Source organism: Fistularia commersonii, chromosome 8 (assembly GCF_037954325.1).
Source record: "Fistularia commersonii isolate RoL2024-O1a breed Wild chromosome 8, RoL_Fcom_v1.0, whole genome shotgun sequence".
Taxonomy (NCBI): domain Eukaryota; kingdom Metazoa; phylum Chordata; class Actinopteri; order Syngnathiformes; family Fistulariidae; genus Fistularia; species Fistularia commersonii.
The window spans coordinates 18,935,468-18,954,836 of NC_141291.1; the positions used below are offsets into that span (position 1 = coordinate 18,935,468).

General features: G+C 41.7%; 1 protein-coding gene and 1 long non-coding RNA gene across 2 annotated transcripts; one reads left to right on the forward strand and one right to left on the reverse strand.

The window, feature by feature from the left end:
• Positions 1-470: 470 nt before the first annotated feature.
• On the reverse strand, positions 471-15,017 carry LOC147232196 (uncharacterized). The gene is made up of 3 exons (XR_015106465.1): positions 15,003-15,017; positions 3,108-3,218; positions 471-631 (listed from the first exon to the last, which is right to left on the reverse strand). It is a non-coding gene; the product is annotated as an uncharacterized LOC147232196 (long non-coding RNA).
• Positions 15,018-15,263: 246 nt separating this feature from the next.
• On the forward strand, positions 15,264-18,465 carry LOC147232197 (uncharacterized). The gene is made up of 3 exons (XM_086150429.1): positions 15,264-15,415; positions 16,746-16,819; positions 17,196-18,465. Exons 1-3 carry the CDS (start codon positions 15,298-15,300, stop codon positions 17,400-17,402), a joined length of 399 nt encoding a protein of 132 aa, XP_086006555.1. The 5' UTR covers positions 15,264-15,297; the 3' UTR covers positions 17,403-18,465.
• The last annotated feature ends 904 nt before the right edge of the window (positions 18,466-19,369 follow it).

The following is a 19,369-nucleotide window of genomic DNA, read 5'->3' on the forward strand; positions in this document are numbered from 1 at the left end:
CAGCCGTTGAGCTATCAAAATCTAGTTACATTGTACACAGCAGGGAGGGTTATCAGGTATTTATTTATTGTCGATTTTTGGCATCATCAGTGACGTGAGAAGAGCTAACACCAGAGACTACCTAAACTTGTCCTCTTCTTGAGCTCTGAGGGGGAAGACACCTGCCGGTGTGAGACGGTAACAATGTCTACAAGGGTGTCTGGATTGCGGTCTGTGATCACACGCCTTGGAATCTGGTTGTGACCTGATGCTTTTTCAGGTCAACTTGGGCTAGCGTCATCCATTAATCATTCTAAAAGGATTACCTGTTCTACTGTGAAAAGAAGGCGTTAATCTGTCATTTATCTGCTTTGAGGCCTCGAATCTGTGAAGGCCTCAATGTCTTACCAGTGTCAAGTGGTTGCTTTTGCACAGCCACTGAAAGCAAAGCCAACAATATCAGTAATACTTGTATTTCATTATCCATCCATCCATCTTCTGCTGCTTATCGGGAGTTGGTTCGCGGGGGCAGCAGCCGGAGCAGACCTCCCTCTCCCCGGCCAAATGGTCCAGCTCCTCTGGGGGGACCCCGAGCCGTTCTCAGGCCAGCCTGGAGACATCGTCTCTGGTGAGGCCAACAAAACCACATCATCTGCAAAAAGCAGATTATTTCATTATCCATGGTGGACAAACAACTGGACTAGATTAAATGCATTAATCCCCAAAAGGGGAAAAAAGATTAAGTGTATTAGTTGTCAAAAGATTGACACCTAATACAACATAACAGAACATAAGTAAAGTAACTCCTACTAAAAATTAGCACTGACACGCTGAAGTGTTTTTGTCTGTTTGTTTTTGTTGATTGTTTGATTTCAAACAATTTCAAATGAGCATTTGGGTAACATGCAGCTTTCAAGATGAAGTGCAGTGCAGGTGCAAAGGATGTTGCAGAGTCCCGTAACCTGTGCAACAGAGCAGAAGGGGAGATCATCGATGTCCTATCGAATGATTCATGCGCCGCAAGGGGTTCTGCATTCTATGCTAAACGCAGTTCAAAACTGTTCAAATGACACAGATTTATTTACAGAATTGATTGCCTAAGGGGTTTGAAACCGTTGGATGTACGTGGTTGAGGGCTGTAAACAAAATAAATGATATGCGGTTGAGAATAAAGCTGCATCAAGAATGTGAGATCGGACATATTCCCAGACTCGTTCCCTTACCAAGCACAACACTGCGATCAGAAATCCCCAGCCCTCAGCACCGTACGGGTGGCCAGCGTAGCCCGCATGACTGCAATGACCTGCCAGTTGGGGAGATGTCGGCAAGGCCACAGGCCTTGATTATATCAGGCCCAATATCTTAATCACATCTTGAATCAGAGGCCATATCCACCCTGACAGGTTTGCTTGTTTAACTGGAATTTAATAAGTAATTCTGTCTACATCCACAAACAATTCTTTGGCACTATTAAAAAAACAATCTCCGTCCACATTGAAACTCATACGTATTTACTTCTACACGTCTTTAGCGTGCGGATCTGCGATTGGCTTGGTTTTAAAATCAACATGCTATTGGGCTTCTCTCAGGGTCCCATGAGGAGTGGTTTGAGCTACTGCAGTGGTCTCATCAGGGATCCTCCTTTGTTACTTTTATATTTGTTAAAACTATTTACTGTCATCTCAGCTATGAACAGGTAGCTGTCAGTGCTTCTGGTACTAGTCTTCTTCTTTTCCTTTGGGCTTTTCCCTTCAGGGGTCGCCACAGTGAATCAACCCTCTCCATCTAACCCTATTCTCTGGATCCTCCTCTCTCACACCAACTACCTTCATATCCTCTCTCACTACCTCCATAAATCTTCTCTTCGGTCTTCCACGAGACCTCCTGCTTGGCAGCTCCAATTCCAGCATCCGTCCACCGATATATTCACTATCCCTGTATCCTATCCCAATATATTCACTATCCGCTGTACATGACCCAACCATCTCAGTCTGGCTTCTCTGTAATGATAGATTATTTGTGCCTATCTGTTATGAACTTTGGAAGTAGGACCCACACACAGATACGGGAATCCGCACCAAGACAGACTGGGTTCGAGAAAGTGAGTTTACTTACACCAATGCACAGGTACACACAGAGCGGGTTGGGTGACGCAGGGCAGATACAGGCAGACCAGGTTCGGGGGCAAAGGACGGATATAGGTATACAGGGTAGTGGTAAACATGCAAGGCAGAGCAGGCAGTCCACGCAGGGTAGGAGCAGGCAGATCAAGCTGGGGGTGGGGGCGTGGGAGGGGTTGCGGGGCAGGAGCAGGCAACTAGGCGGAAGGTGCTAACATACACCAGCGAGGGAGAGAGGCCCTGGCGGGTGGCCAGTCGAAAGGATGGGTGGCCAGGCAAGAGGAGGTAGCATACACTGATGATGGCCAGGAACCGGCGGAGGAACGCTGGGCAGGAACAGGAAGCCCAGTCAGGAGCAGTTGACTAGGCGGAAGGCGTTAGCATCCACCAATGAGGTAGGTGGCGGCCCGGCAAGGTGCACGGGATCACATTTACATTGAGGGAAAGGAGCAAATGGGGCAATCGAGGGAATTTGGCGAATGACCTGGCAACCGATGTGGCTCAAAACTCTGGCTTTTAAGCCCTCGCTGTTTGCCGAGAAGCAGGACTAGCCGCGCGCTCCCAATGGCATGGCAATCCGCAGCAGTTGTACGCTCGGCCTACCGTGTGCCAAACCATGACACTTTCCCTCTCAATCATCAAATCCCCACTGTGTCCATAACACTCTTGCTGTCTATCACTGTCGTTCTCTCACTCTTTTTTTTGCCCTAACTGGTCCAGACAGAGGGGCGCCCACGTTGAGCTGGGACCTGTCCAGGTTTTCCTCTATCTCCCAGTGCTTGCTTTTGGGCTGATGTTGGATTTCTGTAAGTCGTTTCCAAGAGTGTCGCCCTGACTCGCTCTCCATGGAAAGTGTTATGAGACAACCGTGTTGGGAACTAGCCCTCTATGAATAAAAATCTGACTTGACTTCTCTAGAATATGCAAAAGAATATGAAACCAGATATTGGAGTTGTTATCTACTTGTGCGGTGTTGTGTAGGATCCAAATATTTTCTCAATATTGCACCTTTTCAAGGTCCTGGTTCCACTCGGTGTGGAGTGTCTGCATGGATTTCCTCCTCCGTGATCTCCAGTTTCCTCCCACAGTCTTAAGACGTCCACTTGGCTTTTTGGAGCCCTTAAATTTCACAGGCAAGTGCAGATGAAGTGTTAAAAAACAATAAATGCATTAGGTCATTCATGTTAACACTTCATCAAGTTACTATGATTCAGACATCCAATTCACCTCTCAGATGGATCCACCGCCAGCAGGATGCCATTGCTTCATCTGAATACTTTCAGTTTTACCCATTTTTTCTTAAAAGACAGTGGAAGCAGTTTATTTCCCAGTTTTGCCAAAGTGCAAACGGTATCTTTAAGCATGATTTCTAAAACCGGGTCCAAATAATGGAAAAGCATACGGTGGATATTTTCAGATCATAGCAACATGAAAAAAAAGCCACAAACAAGAATGCTTGCTCTTCTGGAGAGATGCTTTTTTCACTGATACTGTGTAATTTGAAACAAATTATGTGATTATTAAAAGCTGTGCACATATTGAGGTGTATGTTTGAATTTCTCTAGGGGTGGATCGAATTATTGGCCAAATGCTTAAGAGAGCTCACTCCCTCTCGGAGAATAAGGGCCCCCTTCCTTTGTGACGTTCTTGACCTAAGGAGACTAATCAAAATATAGTTAAATGTCACAGAGAAACAGATCAAACCTTTGAGTCCTTTGCAAAAAGTACTCGTGGTGTGCAAATACATATAAAATGGACTGAAGTGTTATGTACAAGTAACTCCGGAGCCAATTGAAATATATGATGTCAACGGCTCTTGACAGAACATGATAGATTGGGAGGAATTTAGCTTAACGTTCAACTTTGCGTGTTGGGTTTGTCATCATAACACACCGGAACCCAAAAGTTGGTTTATCAATGCTCTGACCACTCAGTAAACAATATTCCTTGATACAATCTGAAAGGAGAACTTTGTGGACATCTTATTCCCTGAGTAGAAAGTATTCATTACGCGGGTACCCAGTAATCTGCATTGGATCATTAGAGGACATAGATGAAGTAATCATTATGAGACATTGACAAATAATGTTACTTAGATATAAAGCAACTACTATATATACAGTAGATGATTTATTGGTCTTGATACAATACATGGGTACTTGACAATGTTAAATCATTGCTCTGGAAACGCATTAGTCATGAAGACATCTGTTGAGCACTCCATGTAGTCCTTGCAGTGTTGTTTGATTTATTCAGCAGTCAGAATTACATTTTGAAATGAATTGCCAGATGAATTGATACATCTTTAAATAAATACGCAGCAATCAACACAATAATATATTATAAGTAGTCATTTGGAAGTGATTCTTTTTTTTTCCTTAATCATCCAGCGGTTGTTGTACTTGGGTGAACAAATCAGGCTGGGAATGTGCTCTGTCAGCACACTCCTCAGAAGAGGTCCGTGATGGTGGGTCTGGCAAAAGGGAGAGGTTAATCCCTCGCTCTTCTTGAGAATTCTACACAAGCATGGTAAATCACGCACACGCCATTAATATTCTTTTTGAAAATAGAAACAATTATCCCAAGCCCTTCAGTACAATAAATAAACCAGTGTATATGACCTGAGACTGTACAAAAATATTCATCGTGTTTTTGTAGACCTAGAAAAAGCATATGACAGGGTGCCAAGAGAGGAACTCTGGTATCATTTGAGGAAGTCTGGAGTGGCAGAGAAGTATGTTAGACTGGTGCAGGACATGTATGCTTGCTGTGAGACAGTGGTGAGGTGTGCTGTTGGTGTAACAGAGAAGTTCAACAAAGGACTCCATCAGGGATCAGCTCTGAGCCCCTTCTTGTTTGCAGTGGTGATGGACAGGCTGACAGATGAGGTTCGACAGGAATCTCCATGGACCATGATGTTTGCGGATGACACTGTGATCTGTAGTGAGAGCAGGGAACAGAGTGAGGAAAATCTCAGGTGGAGGTGGAGATACACGCTGGAAAGGAGAGGAATGGAGGTTAGTCGCAGCAGGACAGAGTGTATGTGTGTGAATGAATGAGAGGAACCCGGGTGGAACTCGTGAGGCTACAGGGTGTAGAGATCAAGACGTTGGAGGATTTCAGGTACTTGGAATAAACAGCTCAGAGCAACAGAGAGTGTGGAAAAGAGGTGAAGAGACGGGTTCAAGCAGGTTGGAATGGGTGGAGAAAAGTGTCAGGTGTACTATGTGATAGAAGGAGATTATTTCATTTTGGAAGCTACTTGAGAACACTTTAGAATTTTCCTGACCTGAATGACACAGATAGGCTTTGTGATTTAGCCATTACTGCTGACACACTGACACACATGAATGAGCTGGATGTGAAGCTACAAGGGAAAAACCGGAACATGGATGAAATGCAAGCAAACGTCAGCGCCTTCAAAACCAAGCTGGCTTCATTTTCAAAGCAAATGTCAGATGAGCCTGATATGTACAGATAACATGTGTTTTTTAAGGATCAGGAATGAGTCTATCAGAGGAACAGCACATGTTAGATGTTTGGAGGGAAGGTCAGAGAAGCCAGACTGAGGTGGTTTGGTCATGTACAGCGGATAGTGAATATATTGGGATAGAATACAGGGATAGTGAATATATTGGTAGACGGATGCTGGAATTGGAGCTGCCAGGCAGGAGGTCTCGTGGAAGACCGAAAAGAAGATTTATGGACACACTGAGAGAGGATATGAAGGTAGTTGTAGTGAGAGAGAAGGATACAGAGAGTAGGGTTGGAGAAGGATGATTCGCTGTGGAGACCCCTGAAGGGAATAGCCGAAAGGAGAAGAAGAAAGATGAATTCACTCAGCCAGTCATTTCACTGTCTAAAGATCATCAATCAAAATCTGGACAACCTACTTGCCAGACCTCAGCCTGACAAATGGGCCAGCATAATGTTGTCTATATCTCACATTTACCACAGGGGATCAGTAAAACAATCGACCGGTTATTGCAATACAAACTTGTTTGACAGACATTTCAAGATGTATGAATATACATTTACTATCATGAAAATAAATAAGATGGAAGAATGGGCTCCGAGCATTGGCGGAGGCCTTTTCAATGCCTTCCAAATTATTGTTATGGGTGATTAAAAAAAGGAAATGACTTTAATATTTAATTTTTCTCACTTGATAAAGGCTCACAGCATATTGAACAATTGGCAAACATCTGTGAAAAATTTGGGACAAACCCATCTTACTATTTCGTCACGCAAACACTATTCCTGTTGAATTTCACTGCTCTTTAATTCATTTGCAAAAGTTTCTTTTCTTTCTGTTTTTGGTGCGCTAAATTGTATGGTTAAAAATCGTTATAGTGTTGCAGAGTTTGCTGAAACCATACTGCTTGAGATGCAGCATGACCAAGAGCCAACTCTACGATACTGAATGGAGCCTTTGGGGTTTGTTTCTTTGGCAGGTACACGTGTGAAGAATTATTACAAGTGAAATACACGATGGATGCTGACTGACATCTTGTTTTTGTCTTTGCATTTTGACCACTGAGAGAAAAGTGAGAAGCAGTGATGATTATAATACTAGTCCTGCAAAGTGTTCTCATCTTTGCATGATGCAGTGGATAAATCCAAAAGTAAAGGGTCAGATACGGTGGAGCCAAAGTGAAATAAAAGTGTGAATCATTTTTAAGGAGGTCTTCTATGTTTCTAAATGTTGCCATCTGGCTACAGGATCGCACTAAAATAATCGAGAGGGTATCAGAGAAGAATTTGGAGACAGATCCCTTTAGTATAGTGAAAACAACATTTATTGCATCAACCTTGTTACATTCTCCCCAAAAAGGCGTTATCATTTATGGACAGTGGGGATATTTATTGTAGATTTTTTAGATGGAAGAATAGATGTAACCATTGTGTTTTAGCAGACTCAGTCAAGGCCCGGGTTAGCAATAACCACCACAGGGTTCTGCAGGAAATCGGGCTGCTGTGAGTTGAAGAAGCAACGGAGGGAAGTCTGGAGGGGCAGGGAAGTATGTTAGACTGGCGCAGGACATGTATGCTCGCTGTGAGACAGTGGTGAGGTGTGCTGTAGATGTAACAAAGGTTCAAGGTGGGACTCCATCAGGGATCAGCTCTGAGCCCCTTCTTATTTGCAGTGGTGATGGACAGGCTGGCAGATGAGGTTAGACAGGAACCTCCATGGACCATAATGTTTGCAAATTACGGTGTGATCAGTAGCGAGAGTGGGGAGTGGTTGGAGGTGGAGGTATGCTCCAGAAAGGAAAAGAACAAAGGTGAGGGAGGGACCAAGCCTTTGCTACCATTTCCCCTAGAACATGTTAGATGTTTTGAGATTGTTTGGACATGTGCAGAGGACAGATAGTGGACATATTGGGGAAGGATTCTGAGGTTGGAATACCAGCCCAATGCCTAGAGGAAGACTAAAGAGTAGATGCCTGGATGGAGTGAAAGGGGACATGAAGTTTGTTGATGTGGGAGAAGAGAATGCAGAGGAAAGGCTGAGACTTAGGCAGATGAGTCACTGTGGTGATTCTTGAAGGGGGCAGACAAAAGGAAAAGACAGAGAAGAAGGGACGTATATGAAGACAACAAAGTAAAGCAAACTGACGTTCCGGATCCAACTGCTTTCTAATTTTCTTGTTAAATCTGAAAGATCATGTAGCGTGTCATCAGTGCTATTTCCCTCTTTTTGGCATTTACAGTGACACTTGGCACGTAATCACTGTACAATTCCAATTACAAATCTTTTTCTGGGCTAAGATCCTCACAAGAGCAAAGTTATGCAAAATTATGACATGATTATTTGATGCCGCGAACACAGTTCTCGCTTGCGAACAAGCTGATGCACATGGATTATTTTGTCACGTACAACGAAAACTGAGTCCTATACAGTTTCTGCACATGTACAGTGAGTCGACCTCCACTGGTTACTGCCGCCTCTGTGCTGAGTCTCAGTTCTAGTACAGTGCTTGGCAGAGCTTGCGCATGCACCAAGGGTTAAAACCGTTAAAAGGAATTGACTCAGACGTTACGGAAGGTTTTTATATACCGCACTTACCCATAGCTGAAAAGTGGCTCTCTGGCATCCTCATCGTTATTATATCATTCACAAGGAAAACAATATGATTTCTTGTTTTAATTATTATAAACCGGGTCCGCATTCCTAGACATCACAGCGTTGTATATTCCCCACAATCTAAAGCAAACATTGTAATACTTCATATCTGTTCTTAATTTTGGCAGTAAGTGAAACCACGTGCACACATGTGTCATTAATCTGCACCTGCACAACATGAAGCCATCATCACCACAGTGTTCTCTTGTGTGATTACTCTGGTAATATTTGGCCGCAATTTCTTCCCTTTATGTTGGAAGCCACAGGCGATTGTATAATGTTTTCCATGACGTTTTTTTAATTATTATCTATCAGAAAGATTACGGTAAATCTAATTTTGTTGTACATACGCAGAGGACGAATCCACAGAGTTTTGTCTCGGCTCACACCGATATCGATAAACGCGGCACTTAATTTCTTTGACCTTTGCAACTGCGCGCGTTGACCTCTTGTTATCACGATAACCTGTGCCCTAAATATCGCTTTTGCATTTGGAATTAATGCATGTTGTGTTGTGCAGGAAGATAACAAGACTTACACAAAATGTTCTCTTCAGCACAATTTTGCTTTTTCTGTGAATCTGAGTGACAGCATGTAATAATCTGCCACAGACGTACGGTGAGTCACAGAACGGGTTTAGCTGAACTGGTGTAAAAAAACACCTCGACAGGTATATAGTCTCCTTTTAAAAGGCGTTCATATGGTTTTGCAGTTGCTGCTGTTGTTCTCGACGTCATCGGGGTAACAAAAGTATGCGTCAGCAGCAGAGTAAATGAAACACATTCTTTTTAGCTTGGATACGCCCTCTAAAGACTTTGTCCAAAAGATTAGGAACAGCTCTGCCATGTGGAGACCACATGCTTGTTTCCTCGGCCCTGCGATCATGCACCTGGAGCCGGGCGACAGTAAATGTACTAATTGGCAGATCTTATCCTTGCTGTTTAGAAACCATATCTGTTCCTCTTACGATACCATTTAGGATCAAGATGAGTAAAAAGAAAGTAAACCAGATCCCAAAGCGATGTTCCTGTCCTCGCTTCAGATAGGAAAACAAGTACCGGTCTATTATTCACTCAAGATCTCTCGAGGATCCGTGTTATGCTTCCCCGAGTCTGTTTTTTTCAAGCTCAATTTGAGACAAATTATTAAATGTATGGCTGTTCCTTTCCCGCTCTTTAACAAATGGCACACTACCATAATCTATTAATTTTGGGGCACATAGACACCCTAAGAGTATGATTTGTTCGTAGATCGGGCCATAATTCTGCACTTAGCTGACATAGCAGGATTGTAAATTTCCTCAAAATCAGATCACTTTAGTGCTTGCAGGATGGTTTCCCTGCAAAAGTTGATTTATCTTGAAGTAGCTGTGAAGTAAAAGCTTACCCTAAAGGCGGTGATTAGCCCATTTTTTGACAAACTGCTAAAAAAATAAGGAAAGAACGTAAAGGATACCCGATACGAGACGTGTGATGAACATTTTAAGATTTTAAGCGCAAGCTTGAAGCTTCCATTTTGCCACAAATATTAATCCCATATAAAAGTGGGGTTCTACAGAGAATAAATGAGTCATGTCAGGATCTAAATAGGAAAGCTTCTTTGCCACTGATTAGTTCATGCAGTAAGAAAGACAATCAAATGAAAACTGTCTTTCTTACCCCAATGCCTCCTTTGTCTCAGCCGGATTATACTTCTGATGCTAGGTTTAAAGGGAGTGGCATGCAAAAATCTGCAGCTTCCAAGTGAAATTGGAGGCATGGGCTTCCTGACATCGATCAGTTGGCAATATTGAGGAAGAAGAATTTTCTGCAAAATGCAGCAGCCGGATGGATGATTACAAATACAAAATTGGAACGCACTGATTCACAATCACTGCCTCATATTTTGGAGCACGAGGTAGGTCGTTGCTAACTGTGAATTGTTAAAGAAATTATTCTATGTCATCTATTGACAAATAAATCTTGGAAAATAATATTGATTGGAAAGTCTACAGGACACAGTGCTTGCCAAATGAAAAACACAAGGATATTGAAAAAACATAAGGATAAACAAAAGAATAAATAACCAGGACATTGAGGCATGAATGCAATTCATAAATATATCAAAAAATATCTACTAATGTATAATACATTACATGGTAAGACATTGTATGATATTCTCCGGTTGTATATCGTATATATCACTTATCCTCAGCATAAAGAATCCAAACAGGAACCCTCTTGCTGTGAGACCGAAGTGCTAAATGCTACGTACCCCAAATTATTTCCAATTTATTGTCAAAATAAGATAAGATAAGATAAGATAAGATAAGATAAGATAAGATAAGATAAGATAAGATAAGATAAGATAAGATAAGATAAGATAAGATAAGATAAACTTTATTGATCCCCACAGGAGAAATTCTGTTGTCACAGCAGCGTAACAGTTAATAATGTCAAAAAAAAAAAAAAACAGGAAATAAATACGAATATGAATATGAGTATAAATATAAATAGACAGGCAGAAGACAAAATATATCAAGACAAAAAAAAATCCATGAATAAATAGATCGAAGAGATAGTGGTATACAGATCCAGTTTAATGACATATTGAAATTATTTCGGGTTTAATTTTGTTTTCAGTATTTTATCGTCTTGGGTAATGATATAAAACCCATGATAATGACACATTGATTAATGTTCTTGTTTGTTCAATCTCTGCAGGAAACATTTCCAAACAATTGAGGATATGAGTTCATTAGACTGGGTGAGGAAGTTGATAAAAACATACTGCGGGTTAGACGAGGAGCACGTGTTGCTGACAGAGATAACCCAATCATAGGATGACGTCACTAAAATAACTGGATGGGCACCTCCAGGAGACAAGAGACAAGAGAAATTCACACAGGAAACTCGGCAATGAGATGGAAGTGAAAAGCTAAAAATACAGTGACTGGAGGCTAACACAACCCAGGTGTGGAAAAAAACCAGCCAGGAAACGGAAACAAATCCAGGAAGTAAAACAGCCACACATAGATATATCAAACAGATACCGTCAGTTGGCAAGTCAAAATACACCAGAGTGGACTTAAATAGATAAGGAGTTAATGGAGGCAGAATTTGATGACGCATCCAACCCAAGATGGAAAAACTTTACCATGCACTTCTTTTGGTGTGACGGCCCAGCATCAGACATGATTCAAATTCAAACATTTTCAATACATTTAAATTTCCACACTGACTTCAGGCTGAGGAATCAAAGCTCACCAAAGTGCTGCAAAGCAATTCATGTGAATTCAACATGAGAACGTTGACAAAAAAAAACTAATGTGACATTATACTAAGAATTATAGCCCTCACATTATACATCGCCTTGTGTTTTTCTTGTTCTACAGAGAAACTCCTTAGATCCACTGCATAATGCAATTCATTGATTCCTCCTTATCCCTGCACTTCTGGCCACAAAACAATATTTTGTCCTGATGTCAGAGGAGAGGAAGAATTTTCATGAATGCTATCCAGGTCAACTTTTACTCTTGTACTTTCTGATCTCCATCCAAAATGTGCACATTTATTCCAATTCATACGTCGTCCTGTTCAGCTCTGATTAATGGAGCTGAACAGGACAGGAGGTGAAAACTTTGAATGACTGTCTCTCCTTGCTGCGCCGAATGCTTCTCGCTGTGATATTTCAGTCCGAGGTTGGGACTCCACGCCGTTTGTGTGACGGGGGTAAATATCTGTGGGCAAAATCACAGCAGCTGGAGACCCAAACTCTGCAACCTCGCTTTGTGACGTGTTTGTATTGTATTGGACATTATGTCTCATTTTGTTTTCTTTTGTCTCACAACTGTTTGTATTTGAAGCATCAGTTAAATGTGATCGCGATTAGTTGGTAAAAACGGTTTTGTTCCCTTAAAAAACATGAAATTGATCCATTTAGAAATAACATCAGCTCTCATATGTCACAGATTTTGCATTTAAGCTTTTGTTTTTCGACACGGTGGCGCAGTGGTTAGCGGCAAAACGATTGCATGTTCTCCCCCATTCCTGTGTGGGTTTCGTCTTGGCTTTCCGTTTTCCTCCCACAATCCAAAAACGTGCGGTGGGTTCAGTGGAGACCCTGAATTGGCCAGACGTGTGAACGAGAGTGAATAATTGTTTGTCGCAAAATTTGGCCCTGTGATCGACTGGCTACCACCGTGCGGCAAACAGTAGGGCCAGTAGGGGCCCGCAAGGGGGTCCAATCCAGCCCGTGGAATAAATCTACAATTTGCAAAAATACATCAAAATCAGGAACGACTTTTTAAATAAAAATGCAATTCCTATAACATCTGCTAGGGTGCAGTGCAGTGTTTGGGTGCAGTGTTTTAATTAGCGTTAGCGAGATGACACAATGTGACTCAACTTAAAGCAATGCGGTCTGTAAATAGCATTTTGTCTTATTATTAGAAATGGACCGGCTAGACACCCTCAAAAGCAAGATGTCATTGTCAAAAAAGGGAAAAGTGGACATTGAGTGTAGGGCCACTTCTTATGTAGCACCTGTATGCTTGGTGTGGATGCAGCAAGTTTCGGTGCTCAAGGAATATAATCTTTGGTGCCACTATGAGAATCGCCATGGCAAAAAATAGAACAATATGCACGGAGAACTGAGAAGACGGGCAACATATTGGTGGGTTTTAGGAAACAATCTGTTTTCACCCGGAGCCAGCAGGGATGCTGTCGAGAAAGCCGCATACCCAATTGCTCACAAAATAGCATTGCCATCTGCAGAAATGGTGCATCCTGAGAAACGACAAGTTTTTGCCAACATTAGCCTGACGAGGAATACCGTGGCAGACAGAATTTCAGAACAATGGACGGATGAAAGTACAGATGAGGCGCCTTCAATGACCGGGAAGGAGGCGGTCGTTGGGGCAACATTCGCAAATGGAGGGGGTTGTTTTTGGGCATGTCACTGGATTGTTTTGCATCAGGAGAAACTGTGGATCACGTCATGGAGGTTAATTTCATCTGAGCCAGAAGAATCACCTTCAGTTTTACTGTCTTCTCAGTGACGGTAATGTTACCCATGGTGTTCCGCACCACACTAAAGCATTAAGCCGAGGTGCTGCGTTAAAGCACTTTTTCCAATACAAATCGAACAGCTCATGGAGAAAAAAGGGATTGCAATGCACACAATGGGTACGGGAACTTGCATTTACGGATGATATTACAGAGCATTAGAATAACCTGAACAAAATGTTACAAAAAAACCTGTCACGTGCATACGTGCAGATCACTTTCTGGGAGAAACAGCTTGCAAGTGGTGACACTGAGAGGCGGATGCGCGTCAATGCTGAAATGAGACATACAAAGACAAGATTGCGGGGCTGGTGTGGGAGTTTGAGAGAAGATTTCAGGTCTTTAGTCAACTCCAGACAGTTTTTTCAGTCACCATTCACAGTCAAAGCTCCCGATGTGCCCTCCGACACGCAACTTGAAATAATTGATTTGCAGCGCCGTGTAGAATTGAAGATCGGATTTGCCGACGTGGGTTTGGAAGCACTTTATCAGTATCTCCCGTCAGATTATCCTAAATTAACAGCACTGGCTGCAAAAGTGTTGCGTATGTTTGGGACGACCCACAATTGTGAGCAAGTTTTCTCAGTCGTGAACATGAAGAAAACAAAGCTCACTTACAGGACTGTCCCAGAAAATTAGAATATTGTGATAAAGTTCTTTATGTTCTGTAATGCAATTACAAAAACAAAAGATTTCATACATTCTGGATTCATTACAAATCAACTGAAATATTGCAAGCCTTTTATTATTTTAAAATTGCTAATTATGGCTTACATCTTAAGAAAACTCAAAAATCCTATCTCAAAATATAAGAATATCATGAAAAAGTATTTTTTGTTTTTTTAATTGCATTACAGAAGATGAAGAACTTTATCACACTATTCTAATTTTCTGAGACAGTTCTGTATATGACATTCTGAAACTGCCTGATATCGATGCACTAATAGAGGCTGAAAGATGCCACGTTTCAGGAGCAAATACAAAGCAGGAATGAATCCTGTAAAATGCCGCTTCTAAACATTGTTTGCATGATGACAGAAAAAAGAAACTGCTGCAACTCAATGAAAATTTGCAGCGGTAAATACTGTATAATTCAGTTAGTCAACACACTCATTACAAAAGAGTGGAATAAGTTTTCTAATGCATCCCATCCATGTTGTGTATGGAGTGTTTATGCGTGCTTTTTTTTTTTTACAGTTTCTAGATTTAATGATTTTTAACCATAGGATAGATCAGATGTAATAATATAACAAAATAACCAAATGTGATATCAGAAATTAAGGTGCTGAATGCAATAGACAGACAGTTCCGCAGTTTTCCTGGGTACTGGTAAGAAAGCCCACACATGTTATATCTAACCGTCTCACGGATTCTGAACTATTATGTTTTTATAAACAAAGCATAGTCAGAACTATGTCGCGGGGTTCTGTGGTGCATTTCATTGCAGGGATATTCACATGGATGGCTGCTTGCATTCATCAAAAGAAAGATGCTATTTCATTTTATTGGTAGTATTTGTTTCTATTTGAGGGGGGGGATGTAAATACAGTTAAAACATTTCAAACTGCCAGTCTATGGTGTCACATTGTTATTCAAAGGCTTTAAAATAAATCAATGTATTGAGGCATTGAATCAAGTTATGGCTATACAGTCCAATTCTTCCTGTTTGAAAAAAAACCATGAACAATATCTCCGAAAAATGAATAAATAAAAAAATCAAATGACTCTTACTTTGGATCCCAAGGGCATGCTTTTCCTCCAGCGAGCTATCATTGTTATGACCCAGTGTGCAGATGCTATTTTAAGAGGCATTAACCAAGAAACACATTTCGCAGAAAAGTGTCATAAGGCAAGAGTGACATCCACGGACGGACGAGCACCCGTGTGCGCGTTGCCACTGGCTTGGAGGTGGAGAGTGGGGGGCGGAGTGGGATCCAGCCTTGCCGCATGTATATATATATCTGGGGAGACTGAGAGGTGGAGACGCATCGAGGCATCTGGTGGACCTGCAGGTCTCGGCTGCAAGATGAGACTGGCAGTTTGGTGTTTGTGTTTCCTCCACGTGGTTTTTGTCACGGGACTCGTGGTCCGCGGTGGCGCTCCGTGGGGGAGCGGAGGTGCGGCAAAGACCCCTCACAGGACAGGTGGGGTGTATTTTTCTTTTCTTTTAGTTTCTATGTCTCATGTGGAGTGGGCTCCAGAGCAGGTCGCAGACGAGACCAATGATAAAAAGTCCACAAATTTCAAGTTATCACTAGAAAATTTGGGAGAATTTAACAGATGAAAATGCAATTTCTCTGCAAAATATTCTGTTGTTGGTTGTATCATAGTGAGACTTCATTTCAGTTCCCGATCCTTTGCACTTTTGAGGTGTTGTGGCATTAAAATTGCTCTATTGAGCATCTGTTATTGAAAAACATGAGCTGTTTATGAGAGGGAACGTGTGTCGCTGTGATACAGATGCTTTTGTCTGTTGGTTTGCTTATTGTTGTTTTATTTTCCTCATAGAAAGTTTAGATAAAGTTAACTTTTGCAAAAATATACAGTGAGTGGCGGCAATATCAAACTGGAATTCTGTAGCACGGATTCTCTGGGCAAATAGCATGTCAGCGTTGTGGTTTCATAGAAATGACAAAAACAGACTTTTGAAATTAGATTGATCTCACGCCGGGTTTTGAGCTTTCTTTATTTCAATGATCTCTTCTTAATGCGACAGCTTAGCATTCATTCAGATTTGTAAATAATGCAACTTTCTAGTAAGCATGTACTGGATTCTGTAAAGTGGTTGCCGGGCGACAAATATCAAGTCCTTCAAATTTAAAGGGGCATAATTTGATCAGGAATTAAGAGGCCAACTACTCCAAGTAACACCACTTTTGGCTTCAAATACAGCGGTGAACTTTCACATAGTGCAACCCCGTATTATTCCCCTGTTCAAGATGAACGGAATGATCATGTTTTTACTCCTGAAGTCCAGGAGAGGGGTTGATTTATCGGTACAGTCGTGATTTTACCAGTGACAGATTGTAATCTATTTGAATGAAACATATTTCGAAACATCGCAAGCTAAGAGCTGCGATCAGCGTGTCATAGATAGTCATTGTTGAAATATCAGTCATCCAAACAAGGGCTTTGGCTCTTGATGATGACTTTAAATACGGCCGCCGTTCAGTTTTTATTTGTTAAATCTCTGATGTGTGAGTGACGTGCAGCGGCAGAGCAGTCCGGTGAAGAAGATGCATGATGATTGTACTTACAACCTCTGCTGGACAGAGATGGAAGTGATTGGAAAGCGGATACTGAGTGCGATCATGTCGTTAGATGTCTTTTGAATATTGCGATCATTTTCTGGAGAAAAATGTCATATCCCGTGATGTATAATGATCGACGGCATGTGAATATGAATTTGCATGGTCACGTCAGACACAGAAGTAGTAGAATATCAATGTTTTGTCTTTGTTTTTTTCTCCACAGGGTCTCTCAGTCAAGGCAGACAGAAGACGCTGTTCTCCAGGAGGCTTTATGAACACCAGAGGATCAATGTGATGGCAAGCTGCAATTTTCTCGCTTTTATTATGGCTGTTGTGTCAATGGATATTTTAAAAAGACGTCCAAAGATTCAGCTCCGTTGTGCATGAATCCACATATCCCACGTACCTCCATTCTAGTCATGTTGTTGCTGTTGTTTCTTTTAAATATGTGCAGTGCAAAAAGATCAGCTATGTCTTCCAATAGATAGATACATTTATCAAAATGAAATAATTGTTCTTGTTCTTTAGCCTTTAGATTTTGTACATTTTAGAGCTTTTCTAAATAATATCCACAACCGTACGTAAAGTGACGCGCTAGCAGTTGACTTTTGTGTCGCGCCGGGTTCAAGTCGATGTCTCTTTTACTGATCTTTCCGCATCTTTTCCATTTCAGAAGCCAAAAGTGTTGCGTCCCCCTCGCAAGGAGGACCCTCCCAACAAAGTGGCACAGAAGCCCGCCCCGGAATCGTGCTCGCAGCTCGGACAGAGCTGCTTGCCGCAGTCCGGCTGTTGCGAGCCGTGTGGCGTATGCCACTGCCATTTCTTTAACGTCATCTGCTTCTGCCGCAGGGGAAGCTCTCAGTGCAAGAAGAAAACATGAGGACAACACGGAGAATAACAGAACTCGCCTCTACGGCGGTTCATTCACCGACCAAATCCACGGGATTGATGTACAAAACTGAAGAGAAAGAGACGACGAGACAGCTCCAGGGTCGCTTAAGAAATTTTGATGTGCATTTGAAGGACGATGTGGAAGCTTTTGTGCTTGGCAGCTGCCGCAGTGAAGTCATTAGAACAACACTTTCACTGAAACCCATTTTATTCCTTTGAACTGCTTTCTTTTCTTTTCTCTTTCAGTATTCTATGAGTACATGTCTCGTTACGATCATTTGACGATACCATCAGAAACGTGCCAATTGCTTTCGAGATTTTTGTACCAGCGAAAGAGAGCCGCCGTCCAAAGAATTTGAACATTATTCTTATTCTGATTCAATGTATGCGTTGCTCTGCTTTTCCTGCGTCGTCTGCGTTTGAAAACTTACTTCGGGGGTATGTATGTGTGCACGCCGTTACCAAGGGAGGTAATAACAGAGTAAACCAGGACCCGAGAGGTTCGGATGGACGTGCAAGTGATAGCATCGGTTGCAAATATTCCGCTGAATTGATAAGCTTTTTCACTCACCAAAGGAAATATGAAGGGCTTCGAGCAGTATTTCTAAATCGCTGTCCAGCATCCACAGCAAGTTGTCTTTTTTTGGCTTTCGCCATTTATCTACAGGCCATAAAAATATCAGTCTAGCCCGTCCTCACCAGATCAGTACGAGCTAAATTAGTGCTTTGGCTAGTGTTTCATTTCTTCTTCTCCACTTCTGACATAGTTATCATCATCATAGTTGCCACTAATATTTCAAATGTCCTTCTGGCTCCGGACACAGAAACAACACTACATGTATTCGGGAGCAATGTTGTTTTTTTTGCAGTTTTATTATCGTCCGAAGATGTCGGTGATTCTTGACAGATGACTCCTCAATATTTGATTTTCGATATGTCCCAGGATAATGTTTCCCCTTTTTTTGGCTTTTTGCTTTTACATGATATATTTGTTTATGTCTTTTGCAAAATATGATTAAATGTGTCAAAAATAAAGAAAGGTTCCAGACACAGACATTTGGCTCCTGTGTACGTAGGGCATATATTCCCTTTGCTGCTGAAGTCGATGTATGAGTTATCAGTCAGTGTATCACAGTTGTGTCTGGGCCAACATCCTGCTAAGTGCTGTGTTGGTCTTAATTCGGTATTTTACTGGTCTGTCACAAATGATTTGTTGTACAGAACATCATATTCACTAAATAGATCAGGACTGATCTTGATTCAAGTAATAGAAAAACCCAATCAGATACAAATTTGAATGCCCTGCCTCTAAAATCCTCCCTCATCATCATCATCATCATCATCATCATCATCATCCCAAGGCAGATGTCTATTTGTTGTCGGTCACAGCTGACTCAGGCTATTTCCCTCTGCAACCATGCGTTTACCTTCTAATAGGATCCTCTCTCTCCCGCTCAAGCCTCAAATTAGGAAGGTAGTGATACCAAATATTTCACATCCTCCTAATCTGGAGGTCAGGGGTTGTTGCTCATGGAGCGGATGAGTCACAATTTTAAGACTAGCCATTTCCTGCAACATAACTGCAGCTATTCTTACGAGGGTCTGCGCATAAGTTCTCTCTTTGAATTTCAAAATAATTGTAAAATAATGGTTTCACGTTAAAGGCAAACCATCAGAAAACACTTGAACACATTGATCCCCTGAATCCCCTCGGCCGCTTTGAATGCCGATCTCAGTCTAAATACAAGGATCCATTTAACAATATCAGATTTGGCTTTTTGAATTTTCCACATTAAAGCGCATCTGAAAAAAAAAACACAATTTTTTTTGTCTTTGCACATCTGCGTGGTCCCCCTTTGGTATTTTTTTATTGGCTTGTGTGTTTGGTAATCGTTGCGGTGCAACATTGTGCAAATGACACAAAACAGGAAACAGAGATTCAAACCTCAAGAGAGA

Bases quoted from the DNA above. Each gene is read 5' to 3' on its own strand.
- LOC147232197 (XM_086150429.1), top strand. From the start codon at position 15,298: ATGAGACTGGCAGTTTGGTGTTTGTGTTTCCTCCACGTGGTTTTTGTC. The intron at 15,416-16,745 runs GTGGGGTGTATT...TTTTCTCCACAG, and splicing joins AAAGACCCCTCACAGGACAG to GGTCTCTCAGTCAAGGCAGA. The intron at 16,820-17,195 runs GCAAGCTGCAAT...TTTCCATTTCAG, and splicing joins ACCAGAGGATCAATGTGATG to AAGCCAAAAGTGTTGCGTCC.